Here is a 12,953-nt window from a genome sequence, read left to right on the forward strand (position 1 = left end):
TAGTAGTAGCGGGCCGGGCCAAGTGGCTGGAGTCTCGAAGGCAGAGCGCCTTGATTAGATTGCCTCGGGCTTACGTCATGAGTGCGTCCCGCCACCCTCGTCCAAGGACGCCAATCCAGTCTCACTTGCAGGTGTGCTCTCCAGCTCTTCCCTCTACCCCCATCTACCACCACTCCCACATCTCCTCCCCCGTCATGGCGGCCTCAGATCAGCAAACAGCGATGGATGTTGATGAGGCGGCGATCGATGAGGGCTTGTACTCCCGCCAACTGTGAGTCCTCTCAGACTGGAGACGCGTTTTCATGCTCACCAATCGTTTTCCAGCTATGTGCTTGGGCACGAAGGTGTTTCTTTTCGGATTCATTTCGTATAGCTTCAACGGCTGACCTGTTTCGTAGCCATGAAGCGCATGGCCGCATCCAATGTCCTCATCGTAGGCATGAATGGACTCGGTGTTGAAATTGGTATGTCGCTATGCAACGACTGCGCAGAATCCGTCTGAAGTACACTTCTGTACTGTAGCCAAGAACGTATGCTTGGCAGGCGTCAAGTCCGTCAACGTTTACGACCCCGAGCCTGTGCAGGTTTCCGATCTGAGCAGTCAGGTATGCACAATTTGACTCCTGCGACACAGTGCTCATTGTCGCCGCATAGTTCTTCTTGCGAGAAAACGACGTGGGGAAACCTCGTGCTGCAGTGACGGTGCCGCGACTAGCAGAGCTGAACGCGTATGTTCCTGTCCGGGATCTTGGCGGCAATGCAGGGCAGGAGATCACCGTGGACATGATTAAAGGCTTCCAAGTAAGTGGCGATATTTCGCCGTCTGCCCTTTACCTGACGTGTGATCAGGTCGTAGTGTTGTGTGGAGTCCCGCTCAAGAAGCAACTCGAGATCAACGACTGGACACAACAGAACGATGTGCACTTCATTGCCGCAGACACACGAGGGCTTTTCAGGTAATTTACAGCGCACTTCTCTGCCTAATGTCAAGGTGACATTTATTTGCGCCAGTACCGTCTTCAATGATTTCGGGCCAAAGTTCACGTGTGTGGACCCGACGGGGGAGCAGCCTCTGTCCGGCATGATTGTGTCTGTCGACAAGGTAACTAAGCCTGGACATCGTCTGAAACATACGCTGATACATTCGCTGATAGGACAATGAAGGAATGGTGACCTGTTTGGATGAGACCCGGCACGGTCTCGAAGACGGTGACTTCGTCACCTTTAGTGAAGTACAGGGAATGACAGAACTCAACGCCTGTGAACCGCGCAAGATCACGGTCAAGGGTCCATACACCTTCTCTATCGGTGACACGTCGGGCCTTAGCGACTACAAGACCGGTGGGATCTTCACGCAAGTCAAGATGCCGAAAATTTTGGCATTTGTGCGCATTAGATTCTTGAGCACGAGAACTGCAACTAACAGCATACCCAGAAATCATTGCGCGAAGCACTGGCATCTCCCGAATTCTTCATCACTGACTTCGCCAAGTTCGATCGCCCCGCTGTTCTGCATGTTGGTTTCCAAGCTCTCAACGAGTTCGAGACTCAGAACCAGCGGTCTCCTCGCCCCCGAAATGCTGAAGACGCTGCTGCGGTAGTGGCACTAGCGAAGAAGATCGATGCGGACGTCGACGAAAAGGTCGTCACCGAGCTCGCATTCCAGGCCACTGGAGACCTTGCACCTATGAACGCGGTGGTCGGTGGCTTCACTGCTCAGGAGTTGTTGAAAGCTTGCTCTGCCAAGTTCCACCCCATGTTGCAGAACATGTACTTCGACTCTCTGGAGTCCATGCCTTCCCAGACGCCGACAGAGCAGGATTGCGCACCCACCGGGTCACGATATGACGGCCAGATTGCTGTCTTTGGCAAGACGTTCCAGGACAAGATTGCGAATTTCCGCGAGTTCCTCGTCGGTTCCGGTGCTATTGGTTGTGAGATGCTCAAGAACTGGAGCATGATTGGTCTTGCCTCTGGTCCGAAGGGCAAAATCTACGTTACGGATCTCGATACCATTGAGAAGAGCAACCTCAACCGTCAATTCCTGTTCCGTGCCAAGGACCTCGGCAAGTTCAAGTCAGAAGTTGCTGCTGCCGCCGTCGCGGAAATGAACCCTGATCTGAAGGGCAAGATCGACGCCAAGCAGGAGCCGGTCGGACCCGACACTGAAAGTGAGTGAATATTTTTGATTTGTGTGTGAAGTTGCTAACGCATTTGATAGACATCTACAATGCGGACTTCTTTGCGAACATCGACGGCGTCACGAATGCGTTGGACAACGTCAAGGCCCGTTTGTACATGGACCAGCGTTGTGTTTTCTACTGCAAAGCTCTCCTTGAGTCCGGCACCCTTGGCACGAAGGGTAACACTCAGGTCATCGTTCCACACGTCACCGAGTCGTATGCGTCATCTCAAGATCCGCCTGAGAAGGAGACACCAGTCTGCACGGTCAAAAACTTCCCTAACGCCATCGCCCATACAATCGAGGTAATCCAACATTCGCCCGCGTGACGTCCAGCACCCACTGACTCTGTTCGCAGTGGGCACGACAGGATTTCGACGGGCTCTTCGTGAAGCCGCCACAGGCGGTAAACTCGTACCTGTCGGACCCCAACTTCTTGGAGAACAACCTGAAGTACTCGGGTCAGCAGAAGGAGCAAGTCGAACTGATCTCTTCATACCTCGTCGCCAACAAGCCTCTCACCTTGGAGGAGTGCATCGTCTGGGCTCGACTTCAATTCGAGGAGAAGTACAACAACGCCATCCGTCAGCTGCTTTTCAGCCTTCCGAAGGACGCCGTCACCAGCACCGGCCAACCATTCTGGAGCGGTCCCAAGCGTGCACCTGACCCCCTCACGTTCGACTCCAGCGACGTATGTGTCCTCTCACACAGATTTTTGTTCGTTCAGCTAACGGCTCGTTGTGTAGCCGACGCACTTGGGGTACATCATGGCCGCCGCCAACCTCCATGCGTTCAACTACGGTCTACGAGGAGAGACCGATCCGGCGGTCTTCAAGAAGGTGGCAGATGAAGTCATCGTTCCTGAGTTCACTCCCAGGAGCGGCGTCAAGGTCCAGGTGAATGACAACGACCCTACACCGCAGAACGATGCTGGAGGTGCGTGTGAACGCTTGGCAGTGACTTGTTTGAATTCTAAGCAATCATCCTCAGAGACCGACTTGGAAAGTTTGATCAAGCAGCTCCCTACCCCTTCATCTCTCGCCGGATTCCGCCTGAACCCGGTCGAATTCGAGAAGGACGACGACACGAACTTCCACATCGACTTTATCACTGCCGCATCGAACCTGCGCGCGATGAACTACAGCATCACGCCCGCCGACCGGCACACGACCAAGCAGATCGCCGGCAAGATCATCCCCGCGATCGCGACACAACCTCGCTCGTGACCGGGCTCGTCTGTCTCGAGCTCTACAAGCTCATCGACGGCAAGAGCAAGCTGGAGGAATACAAGAACGGGTTCGTGAACCTGGCGTTGCCCTTCTTCGGCTTTTCGGAGCCGATCGCGCCCAAGAAGGCCAAGTACGGCGAGACCGAGTGGACGCTCTGGGACCGGTTCGAGTTCAAGAACAACCCGACGCTGAAGGAGATCGTGGACTGGTTCGCGAACGAGCACAAGCTCGAGCTCTCGATGGTCTCCCAGGGCGTGAGCATGCTCTGGAGCTCGTTCATCGGGAAGAAGAAGAACGAGGAGCGGCTGCCGATGAAGTTCAGCAAGCTCGTGGAGACCGTGAGCAAGAAGACGATCCCGGCGCACACGAAGCACCTCATCGTCGAGGTCATGGCCTCGGACGAGGAGGGCGAGGACGTTGAGGTGAGAGCTCACTCGGATCTGAGGGGCGTTGGCTGACCCACTCCGCTTAGGTGCCCTTCATCGTCGTACACGTCTGATTGGCAATGAAAACGAGACGAGAAATGAAGTAGAATGTACAATGGTGTATAGAACACTGACTCTTGTAGCTATATGCACGCCCAGTTTTTGATCGAACGCACTACAACAAGGGTTAGGGGCGGTCAAAGTTAGACAGCGGGGCCCGAAGCGACGGAATCGTCCCTTACACATAACTTCGACCACCCCGCGCGACACACGCTCTGGCCGACTCCCGATAAATTGGCTGATGTTTTCCGTTATACTTGACTGGATCGTCACGGTCACGTGGTATAAACATCGTGAACGCGTCAGCCTTGTGTCAAGCTCTTCGTGCTCGAACACTTTATAGCGCGTAAGTGGTCGTGCGACTGCTGGGCGTCACATTTATTTCGCGGTGCGGCGATACATAGCGCGTTCCTGGTCGCATGGACGCGGAACACACGCTGCCGACTGAGGCAGGCCCACCCAAAGCTCGCGAGGGGCCGCCTTTGACCACCCCTATTCTCCGGCACGCCACGCCGGCACGCCCGCCAATCACATGAGAAGTTGGATGTACTTCAAGTGCGGAGTGTGGCTCGCTCTCTCTCAGCCTCGCCATGCCCAAGCGTACCGAACGCAAGCGCGAGAGACGGAGGCTCCGTCGATTCCTCCTCATCGCGCTGCCCCGTCGCCACTTTTCTCTGTCTTCCACCACACTCTCTATCAAGCGGCTCGCCATCACCGAGGCCTCGAGCAGTGGTAAGCGCATCTATCCTGAGGAGCGGCCCCTCGGTTTCTAATTCGCCACTGCGACCTTTGGCCTCCCCGCCGTTTCCACGGTCTCAGCTCCAGCCAATGCCAACGTTCCGGCTCGCGCTGCGGACACTCCACCTCGCGATGCGAGTGACAACAACGACCTGCGTGATCGACTCGCGATACTCGAGGCTTCAGTACGCCCGTCTTCTCACGAGCGAGACCGTCCGTGACCGTGACCAGCAAATCGCGGACCTCGAGGCTTTAGTCTCCAGGCGCGACGCGCAGATATCTGGCCTCCACGAGCGGATCGCCGAACGTGACGTGCACATCACCGACCTCCATGGTCAAGTCGCCACGCGCAATGCTCAAATTGTGGCCCTCGGCCGGCGGGTTGTAGAACGTGACCAGCAGACCACCGACCTCCATGGTCAAGTCGCCGCACGCAATGCTCAAATCGTGGCCCTCGACCAGCGGATCGCCGAACGTGACGTGCACATCACCGACCTCCATGGTCAAGTCGCCACGCGCAATGCTCAAATCGTGGCCCTCGACCAGCGGATTGTAGAACGTGACCAGCAGACCACCAACCTCCATGGTCAAGTCGCCGCTCGCAACACTCAAATCGCGACCCTCCTCGGTGCAGTCACGGAGCGCAATGCCCGAATCACAGGCCTCCGTGGTCAAGTCACGACCCTCGGCCTGATCATCATGCTCATTTTCGCACACAACCGAGATCTACGTCGTCTGGCCGACACGCCAGCCGCGATGAACAACACTATGTCCGTGCCCCCTATTTTATATACTCGGTCATCCCTGGTTATGCTTATTTCGGAATGCACCGCACTTCTCCCAGTGTCCAGCGACTTACACGCGCGATCCATTCGGTCGCCCCCCGCTGGCTCGCCCGCTTCCTCCCTGGCAGTTAGGCCGACGCCATGTCCGCTCGCAGCATAACGGACATCCATGACGGTTGGACACTTGCCGCCGCTTCCACACTTCATACACATACGGGCTACACCGACTCCTCGACCACGGACCACAGACTGCCTGTACATCACTACCTACAGAGAAACCACTCTAAATAGCCATATGCTACCTCTCCGTTCTATGTCGCACCGGGCTACTCAGTTCTGACCAGGTGCCGGCGTGCCATATTTGTACGCAGGGCCACCCCGGTCCGTGGCTGTCTACGCCGCCGCGGCGCACGAGCCGCACCGCCCCGAATTAATGTCCGGCGACGAGCCGATCACACGCAACCTACGCGGCGCAGACGGCATCGCGCGCGTGCACACGCATTCGACGGTGCCAACGCACACGCAGAGTTCGCAAGCGGCGTCGCAATATGCACCCAGGGAGCAGCCGCAGAGCCGCGCGAATGGGCAGTGAGGGTGCCGGTATTTGTCCAGTGGGCCGTGCGCGAAGGAGGTTCTGCCTGCTGTGAGCTAGGAGTCCACCTCGCGACGGTACGATCCGGACCGCCGCCGCTTCTTCGCCATCGAGAGTCTTGTCCTCCACCAGGTCGAACGCTCGGCGCGTCGAACGGGCCTCCGTGTGAGCGCAGGTTCGGGTGTCCTGGAGCGGCGCGTGAGTCAAAAGAGGGAGCACGAAGTGGTGGCGCAGGGAGTCGGCTCCTGGTCGAGGAGGCACGGCCGCGCGAGCGTGGGCAGCGAATATGATGGCGAGCGCGATGGCCAAGGAGACTCGCGGTCGGAGGAGGGCGAGATGAATAATCGATCAACGAAGACGATCAGGACGAGGAAGTGTAGGCTGACGAGGGGGTGAAGGCTGGTGATCTAGGCAAACGAATGCTCACCCTCGAGCTAGCCAACCACCTAGGAGTCTACGCCGCGGTTAGGTGGCTCCAACATTGCCTCCTCCGAAAGTATATATAGCCTGGAAGGCGTCGACCTTGGAGGAGGTCAGATCTGCTGGGTCAGCGCGGCAGTCACCTTATCCAGATGTGCGGAGACCTAAAGGTGCTCATCAATCAAAACAAGGAGGTCGTATGTTCCCGGATGTCCCAGTCGTACGTGGAAGGTCTGCCTAGGAGACTAGGTCATAATCCTTGTGTGGACGCTATCTTGGAATCTGAAGCTCGAAGACAGTAGCGTAGCCAACTTCGGTCCAGCAAAAGGTTCCGGCAGTAGCAAATACGCCCCTCGAACGCAACTTTGACCACGGTAGAGTCAAGATAATTCATAACGGCGATTAAGTACCAGCAACGTACTCGTATCAAGCACCTACATATACGGATAGCCTCACGACAAGATACTCCGCAGCTCCGCAGCGCGTACAACAAAGAGCTGAGTTGGGGTTCACATCGCTTCGCCCTCGTTCGCCTGCACGATCGGTTCCGAGTCCGGGGTCAGTGTGGTCAGCACGGACGGCTCGGCGTCATCCTCGCGGGGTGCGCGCGCTTCCTCGACGGCTTCCTCGTTCGACGTACCCTTCGCCGAGTCGTTCTGCGGCGGCGTGTCAGCATTCGACTCGGCGGACTCCTCCAGCTCCTCGAGCAACTCGTCGTATATCTTCTTGATGTCTGTGGACGTGATAGGATCGACGGTCAGAGGCGAGCACCGCGAAAGCAAGAGAACAAACGCCAGACTCACTCGACGCGTGGGTCTCCGCAGCGGTCCGCCACGATTCGCGCGAACGCCCGGCGTGCTGGGACAGGAAACGGAGTCCGTGAGGCGACTCTGGACACGTTGGGTGGGTTCGCGGGGCTCGCTCACCTCTGGACGCGCGGCGAACTCCTTCCAGCGCGCCCTCTCGCTCATCTTGTCCCAGACGTCGCGCTTCTCGAGCATGAAGCGCGCGATGGCCTCGAACTCGGCCTTGCTGTAGCGGCCGCGGCGGAGGGGCGAGACGGCCGGATCTCGCGCGCCCTGGGCGTAGTCTCCGTCCTCGTCTTCCTCCTCTTGGTCGTCGTCATCCTCGTTTTCGTCCTCGGCGTCGTCGTCATCGTCGTCGCCGTCGTCGTCGTCGTCGTCATCCCCCTCTTCGTCCGAATCGGCGTCTTGTCTCGTCGCCTCTTCCTCTTCCTCGTCGCTCGAGGTGGGGAACCGCAGCGGGACGAATTTTTGCCGCGGGCCCGCTTCTGGGCCTGGATGAAGATCTCGTCGGGGAGCATCGGGTGGGCGTCCCAGTGCCGCTTCCACGCCTCGGCGCTGTGGTGGGGCGTCTAGATAGAGTGACCTGGGGTGAGATGACGTTAATCAACGGGGGGATCGACGGGACTGACGTGGGCGGCCAGCTTCTGGTGCAGATCGTCCTTGGTCAGCTCGGGCTGGTGCAAGAGCTTGTGGCGGAGGAAGTGGATGAAGAACACCTTCTCCGCGTCCGTGAACCGCCGGTGGTCCTCGCCCGCCTTACGCTTCGGCGGCACCGGCCGCGTCGCCGGGTCCGCGTGCGGGATCTGCGTCTCGTCGTGGTACTCGATGATCGGGCCCCCCCGTCGCGGGCGGTTCGCGGGCGTGATGACGGGCACGGTCAGTTTCGAGGTCCCGGACGGAGATCCACTTTTGCTTGAGGACGCCGCAGCGGCTTTGGCGACGGGGCCCTTCTTGGCCGGCTTCTTGATAGTCACCTCGGCCTTCATGCCGGCAGCGGGGGAAGAAACGCGGTCTGTCTTGCGGCGCTTGGAGGAACGAGGTGAGTCATCCGAGTCGGGCGACGCAGCACGCCTTCGCGCGTGCGTCTCAGCGGCGAATCGCTTTTCGAGCTTGACCGGGACCCCCGTACGGCTGTGGGTGGCGTGAGCAGACCGCCTCACCAAGAGTGCGCACACACTGACCGGGCAGTCTGTCCGGCTCTGTGGCCGCTTTTACGGAGAGCGGGAGCGATTCGAGGGCCGACATTAGACGCAGAGCTTTCGGGCGCCACTTCTTCAGCCGCACGATCGTCGTCAGACATGGGCTCACCCAGGTAGATCTTCGGGTAAAGGCGCTCCAGGTTATCGAGGAAGTGGTTCGTCCAAGCTAAACGAACAACAGCGCGTCAGCATCAACACGACGCGCACAAAGAAAGATATGAAATGTCCACCTCTTGACGAATGACCGTGGATCTGGGTTTACACGCGGTCAGCATGAGGGACTCGCGCGTGGAAGGGGCGCGGGGGCTTACATCGTGTAGCCTCTTGAGGCCCTTGCGGGCAGACTTGTTCGCATGCTTGGCTTTCTTCAGCATACCAATCAGGAGCATATCGTCCTGCTTGTCGAACGTGTCATGCGGCTCGTCTCCTTCATCAGCCTACATGACGGGTGAGAACGTGGTCAGACACAAAGGACCCGCGGTGACCATCGCAAACTACGCACCGCGGCAGGCTGTTGCATGGCCTGCATGAGCTGCTGGTTGTGCACGTTCACCCACCCCTGCGGACCAAAATTGCCCCCCAGCCGTTGTTGATCCCCCAGTACGCTTGCCCCGGCTGCTGCTGCTGCTGCCCCTGCGTGTGCTGTCCGCCTGGTGGCACCCCCGGACCCGGGGTCGCACCCATCGGCACACCAGCACCCATACCAACGCCGAGGCCTATGCCCATGCCCATCCCCGGAAAGGCCATGTTCATATTCATCCCCATGCCACTGGGCCCGAACCCACCTTGCATCTGCTGCTGGAAAATCTGGTTGTAAGCGCGGCGTGCTGCTGGAGGCTGGCCATTTCGTGGTTCATGGCTTGTTGGCCGTCCATGGCGGCGCGTGGCGGAGAGGAGATGGTGGGGAGAGGGAGAATACGAAGTGGCGGGGACGGCGGCGGAGGGAGAAAGCCTGTGCCAGACCGTTCCTCGCCACAAGGCCGAATGCCCGGCCCGGGCACGTGAATCAACCGTGACGCGCAAATTATTGTTGTCCCACACCTTCAGGCTTCTGTCAAGCCTGCAGAACCCATTCAACTACGGAACACCGCCCGTCGTCGCCCATGGATACATGCTGTTGCAGCGTTACCTTGTGGAGTACAACAACTCTTCAGTGACTCGGCTACCCATGCCAGGAACCCAAGAGGGTGGACTGTTTTTAGCCAAAACCTAAACCCTATTCATTTCTTTTTGTCTGACCTTTGTGTTCGTTCAGGACATGTTGGTCTAGCTATGAGCGACTCTTGGGCACTGCTAGCACTGGACCGCGCTCTGTGCCGCTTAGGCAGTCTGCGTTCAGCGCTTCGTGCATTCTCCCCTCCCAGAAAGCCGACCTTTCTCCCACTGAGTGGCCACGACGTCATGGATTACGCACCCCGTTCACACAGCCGTCCACGATCAACTGTCGATTGCCACCTCCCATCAAACCCCGCCCCTCTCACGCCACCTGAACGAGCATCTACCTGGCAGCTGCATCCTGCAAATCGAGCCCTGCACGCCGTCCCTGCCGTGCGCAGAGCGCCTCCGACGTCGCCCTTTCTCCACCTCGAGCCGCCACAAACGGTTGGTCTGGCGCGGCGTGATGTCAGCGCTGATGGCAGATGCCTCAGCACTTCGCCGTGGCCGCGCGCACGAGTTCCGGCCAACTTCGAGGCGCCACGGCCCCGCTCGCCGTGCCCGTTCCTCTCGGCCGCGCGCCGTGCCTTCTAGCACCCCGCGCAGCGGAAGGAGCCACGGAACTGCGCACAGAATCGTGCAGCGCGGGCTCCGACTGCGGTGGAGCGGTGGCTGGCGTTCACGCCGACGGTCGAGGTTCCGAGCGAGACTAGCGAGTACTCTCCGACTCGGAGCACTGCGCTGGCGTGGCACGACACCTGTGTCCGTGAAACCTACGCAGACGGCGCTCAGACGGCGAGCTCTTGAGCTTGAGGTGGAATATCCAGTGCCATCCCCTGGACGCACCGGTGGTCCGGTTGGACCGTCCGGAACGATCGTCCTCGCTGTCCCTCGGTGCCTGGTCCCCCGCCTGTGACCGTATCCCCACTGTCACGATGAGTCCACAAATTTCCTGCTGAGCCTCCCCTCCAGGAGCGCCGTTTTCAGTGCCGCACGACAAGCCTGCACGAGAAGTGCCTCTCTGCGGGCCGCGCACGAACACCTCGTGGACGTGGACTCGGAATAACAACCGGTGGCGGCGGCGGATTCAGACGCCACGCCAATACTCGCGTCCAGCTCCCGCCTACATCCCACCGGTCCTTCAGATCTTCAGGCGCAGGACTCCGCCCGACTCCCCCACGCGGCCGCGTCGAGGCCGCGACGCTCCTCCGCCGTCTTCTCGACGTGTTCGGCATAGTCCCAAGTTCTCGCCCGCGGAGATGGCGCGAGGCTCTGTTCCGAGCACTTGGGTGTGATCCATCAGAAACGTAGTGCCACTCTACAAGTTGCCTGCGCTGTGCAGGGGCAGCAGCGCAGCAAACCGGGAGCGCGGTCCTCTCGTCCGAGACATCCCCTCCATCCGCCGCGCATCATCAACAGAGTTAATGACCCAGATACCAGATCGAGCAGGTCGGCCACACCGGCTGCCGCCGGCCCGGGACTCCGCACGTTCGGCGTTCGACCGTCGGAATGCTCTGAGGTCGGTCCGTCTGAGGACGGGCAACGAAGATCATCACACAAAACACACACCGAGGCGCAGGCCTTTGTCTGCTCCAAAGCAACATAGCCGGGAGATACACGCATCATGCCACTCCAACAAACAACCCGCCCCGATGCCAGGCTCCGGGTCGGACGTTCCTGCGCCAACGTGAGCGTCGACGGGATCGGGTGGCGATCCATCATTGTGCGACGACGCCACCCGAGATCCCCCCACGACCGATCCCGCAAGCCCTTGGCGACGTGTTCCAGCGCTCGCTCTCTCGCGGACAGAATAATTAACGAGGGTGGCATATGCGCCAGCAACGCGGGGTTGCGGTTGTATCCTACACTAGAGTACATGGATGACAAGGGGGTTCGATGTACTGCACAACAGCTGCCCGACTGGGAGACGATTAGAGCACGGCGTGCGGGTTGGACTATCTACTGTGGCAGGGGGGCAGTCCGCGGTCGGCGAGGGGCGGTGGCGGAAGGGGACGATTACTACAGTCTAGGGTAAAAGGACGGTGGGAGTGGTGCAAAGTAAAGCTATAGACAGCGAGGGGACTTGCAAGTAATGGTTCTATACACAGTGAAATGAAAAAAAGTTGCGAATGAGTGTGATGGTGTTACGTTGCGATGGTCAGACGGCGATAAGACTGGTCCAGCAGAAACGGTCGTGGTCATAAGAAGGGAATAAATGTAAAGGTGCGAGTATTATATGGACGGAAGGATGCAAAGGTGGTTTGATGGTGGCGAGAACTCTTGGCGCGTCGCGCGCACGCGCGGCGACGCGCCGACCCAGGTGAAATCGAATAAGCCCCTTGGTGAACGGAACCCAGATGGCGAGCCGCTGAAAGAGGTGACGAGCGGTGGATGACCGACGGTGCTGTGACGCCACACCGCCATGTCGAGCTTCTGCCATTGCGGTTAGACTCCGCAGCCGCCTCGGGCGCAAGAGTGGTCAGGAGGTTGCCAAGTGCCGGACCAGCGCGGGCGCGCCGGAGAGCAATGGCGTCGCGCTCCGACGCGGCCGGGGCTGCTCCTCTCGCGCGACCCTGGCGCCATCACGGGCGGACAGGTGCAGCTGCTTGATTGCGCAAGCCGCCGAGGCGCGCGCCCCCGAGAGTCCCGAGGTTCAGTGAGCCTCAGGGCCGGCGGTGCGCCTCCGCGGGCTGGTGACAGGATACGTGCGCGAGGCGCGGCGGGCGCGACGGTCGGCGCGCGTCTCCGGGGCGGGGTCGTCAAGGTCGGGGATGACGATCTGCATCGCGCGCGAGCGAGGCGTCGCGGGGGGAGTGCGGAGGACGGAGCGCTTGGCGCCGGGGCTGTTGAAGGCGGAGGAAGGGATGGGCGGCACGGGCGGGATAGAGACCATGAGGAGGCTCGGAGGGGGAGGAGAGCGCGAGCGCGACTTGCTCGGGGGACGGCAGTCGATCATGGAAGCGGTGCGGCGGTGCCTCGGGCTCCGAGGGGTGCTTGGAGGGGACGGGAGGGAGAGAGTGAAGGGAGGGGGGGTTTGCACCTGGGAGGCGGTGGCGGCTGCGCGCGTCCCGAACTCGTCTCCATCGAACCAGAGCTGCTTCTGAATGTTCGAGGTGAGTGCACCGGACTCGGGGGCGGTGAGCTTGTCGAGGAGGGGAGAGCCGATGAGGCGAGGAGGGATCGGGGGATCATTGAGGTTGGAGGGCAGGTGGAGGCGAGAGCGAGAAGAGACACGGCGAGGGCCGAGGGGAGGGGGAGAGGGGAGGGAGTTGTGGACGAGGAGAGGAGAAGTGGGGCGCGGGGAGAAAAACATGGGACGAGAACGGGAGGCTGTTGAGGGACGAGAGTCCAGAGGAGGAGGG

At 59.9% G+C, this 12,953-nt stretch overlaps 4 protein-coding genes across 4 annotated transcripts; 2 read left to right on the top strand and 2 right to left on the bottom strand.

Moving 5' to 3' along the window:
• Positions 1 to 194: 194 nt before the first annotated feature.
• On the top strand, positions 195 to 3,910 carry BXZ73DRAFT_105378 (ubiquitin activating enzyme; the record flags this gene model as incomplete). The annotated part of the gene is made up of 15 exons (XM_048016225.1): positions 195 to 271; positions 325 to 344; positions 399 to 464; positions 523 to 605; positions 655 to 801; positions 850 to 956; positions 1,012 to 1,102; positions 1,155 to 1,385; positions 1,436 to 2,171; positions 2,222 to 2,487; positions 2,541 to 2,873; positions 2,929 to 3,118; positions 3,173 to 3,404; positions 3,455 to 3,833; positions 3,884 to 3,910. The coding sequence occupies 15 exons, from the start codon at positions 195 to 197 to the stop codon at positions 3,908 to 3,910; spliced, it is 2,985 nt and encodes a 994-aa protein (XP_047873853.1).
• An 814-nt stretch (positions 3,911 to 4,724) lies between these two features.
• BXZ73DRAFT_105379 (uncharacterized protein) lies at positions 4,725 to 5,551 on the top strand (the record flags this gene model as incomplete). Its single annotated transcript, XM_048016226.1, has 2 exons — positions 4,725 to 5,404; positions 5,479 to 5,551. The coding sequence occupies 2 exons, from the start codon at positions 4,725 to 4,727 to the stop codon at positions 5,549 to 5,551; spliced, it is 753 nt and encodes a 250-aa protein (XP_047873854.1).
• A 1,389-nt stretch (positions 5,552 to 6,940) lies between these two features.
• Positions 6,941 to 9,183, bottom strand: BXZ73DRAFT_105380 (uncharacterized protein; the record flags this gene model as incomplete). Its single annotated transcript, XM_048016227.1, has 9 exons — positions 6,941 to 7,164; positions 7,235 to 7,289; positions 7,358 to 7,792; positions 7,867 to 8,368; positions 8,419 to 8,602; positions 8,667 to 8,688; positions 8,748 to 8,873; positions 8,939 to 8,947; positions 9,004 to 9,183. 9 exons carry the CDS (start codon positions 9,181 to 9,183, stop codon positions 6,941 to 6,943), a joined length of 1,737 nt encoding a protein of 578 aa, XP_047873855.1.
• A 3,061-nt stretch (positions 9,184 to 12,244) lies between these two features.
• Positions 12,245 to 12,904, bottom strand: BXZ73DRAFT_105381 (uncharacterized protein; the record flags this gene model as incomplete). The annotated part of the gene is made up of 1 exon (XM_048016228.1): positions 12,245 to 12,904. The coding sequence occupies one exon, from the start codon at positions 12,902 to 12,904 to the stop codon at positions 12,245 to 12,247; it is 660 nt and encodes a 219-aa protein (XP_047873856.1).
• Between the last annotated feature and the right edge of the window lie 49 nt (positions 12,905 to 12,953).

Source organism: Epithele typhae, assembly GCF_022376455.1.
Source record: "Epithele typhae strain CBS 203.58 chromosome Unknown BXZ73scaffold_64, whole genome shotgun sequence".
NCBI classification, from domain to species: domain Eukaryota; kingdom Fungi; phylum Basidiomycota; class Agaricomycetes; order Polyporales; family Epitheliaceae; genus Epithele; species Epithele typhae.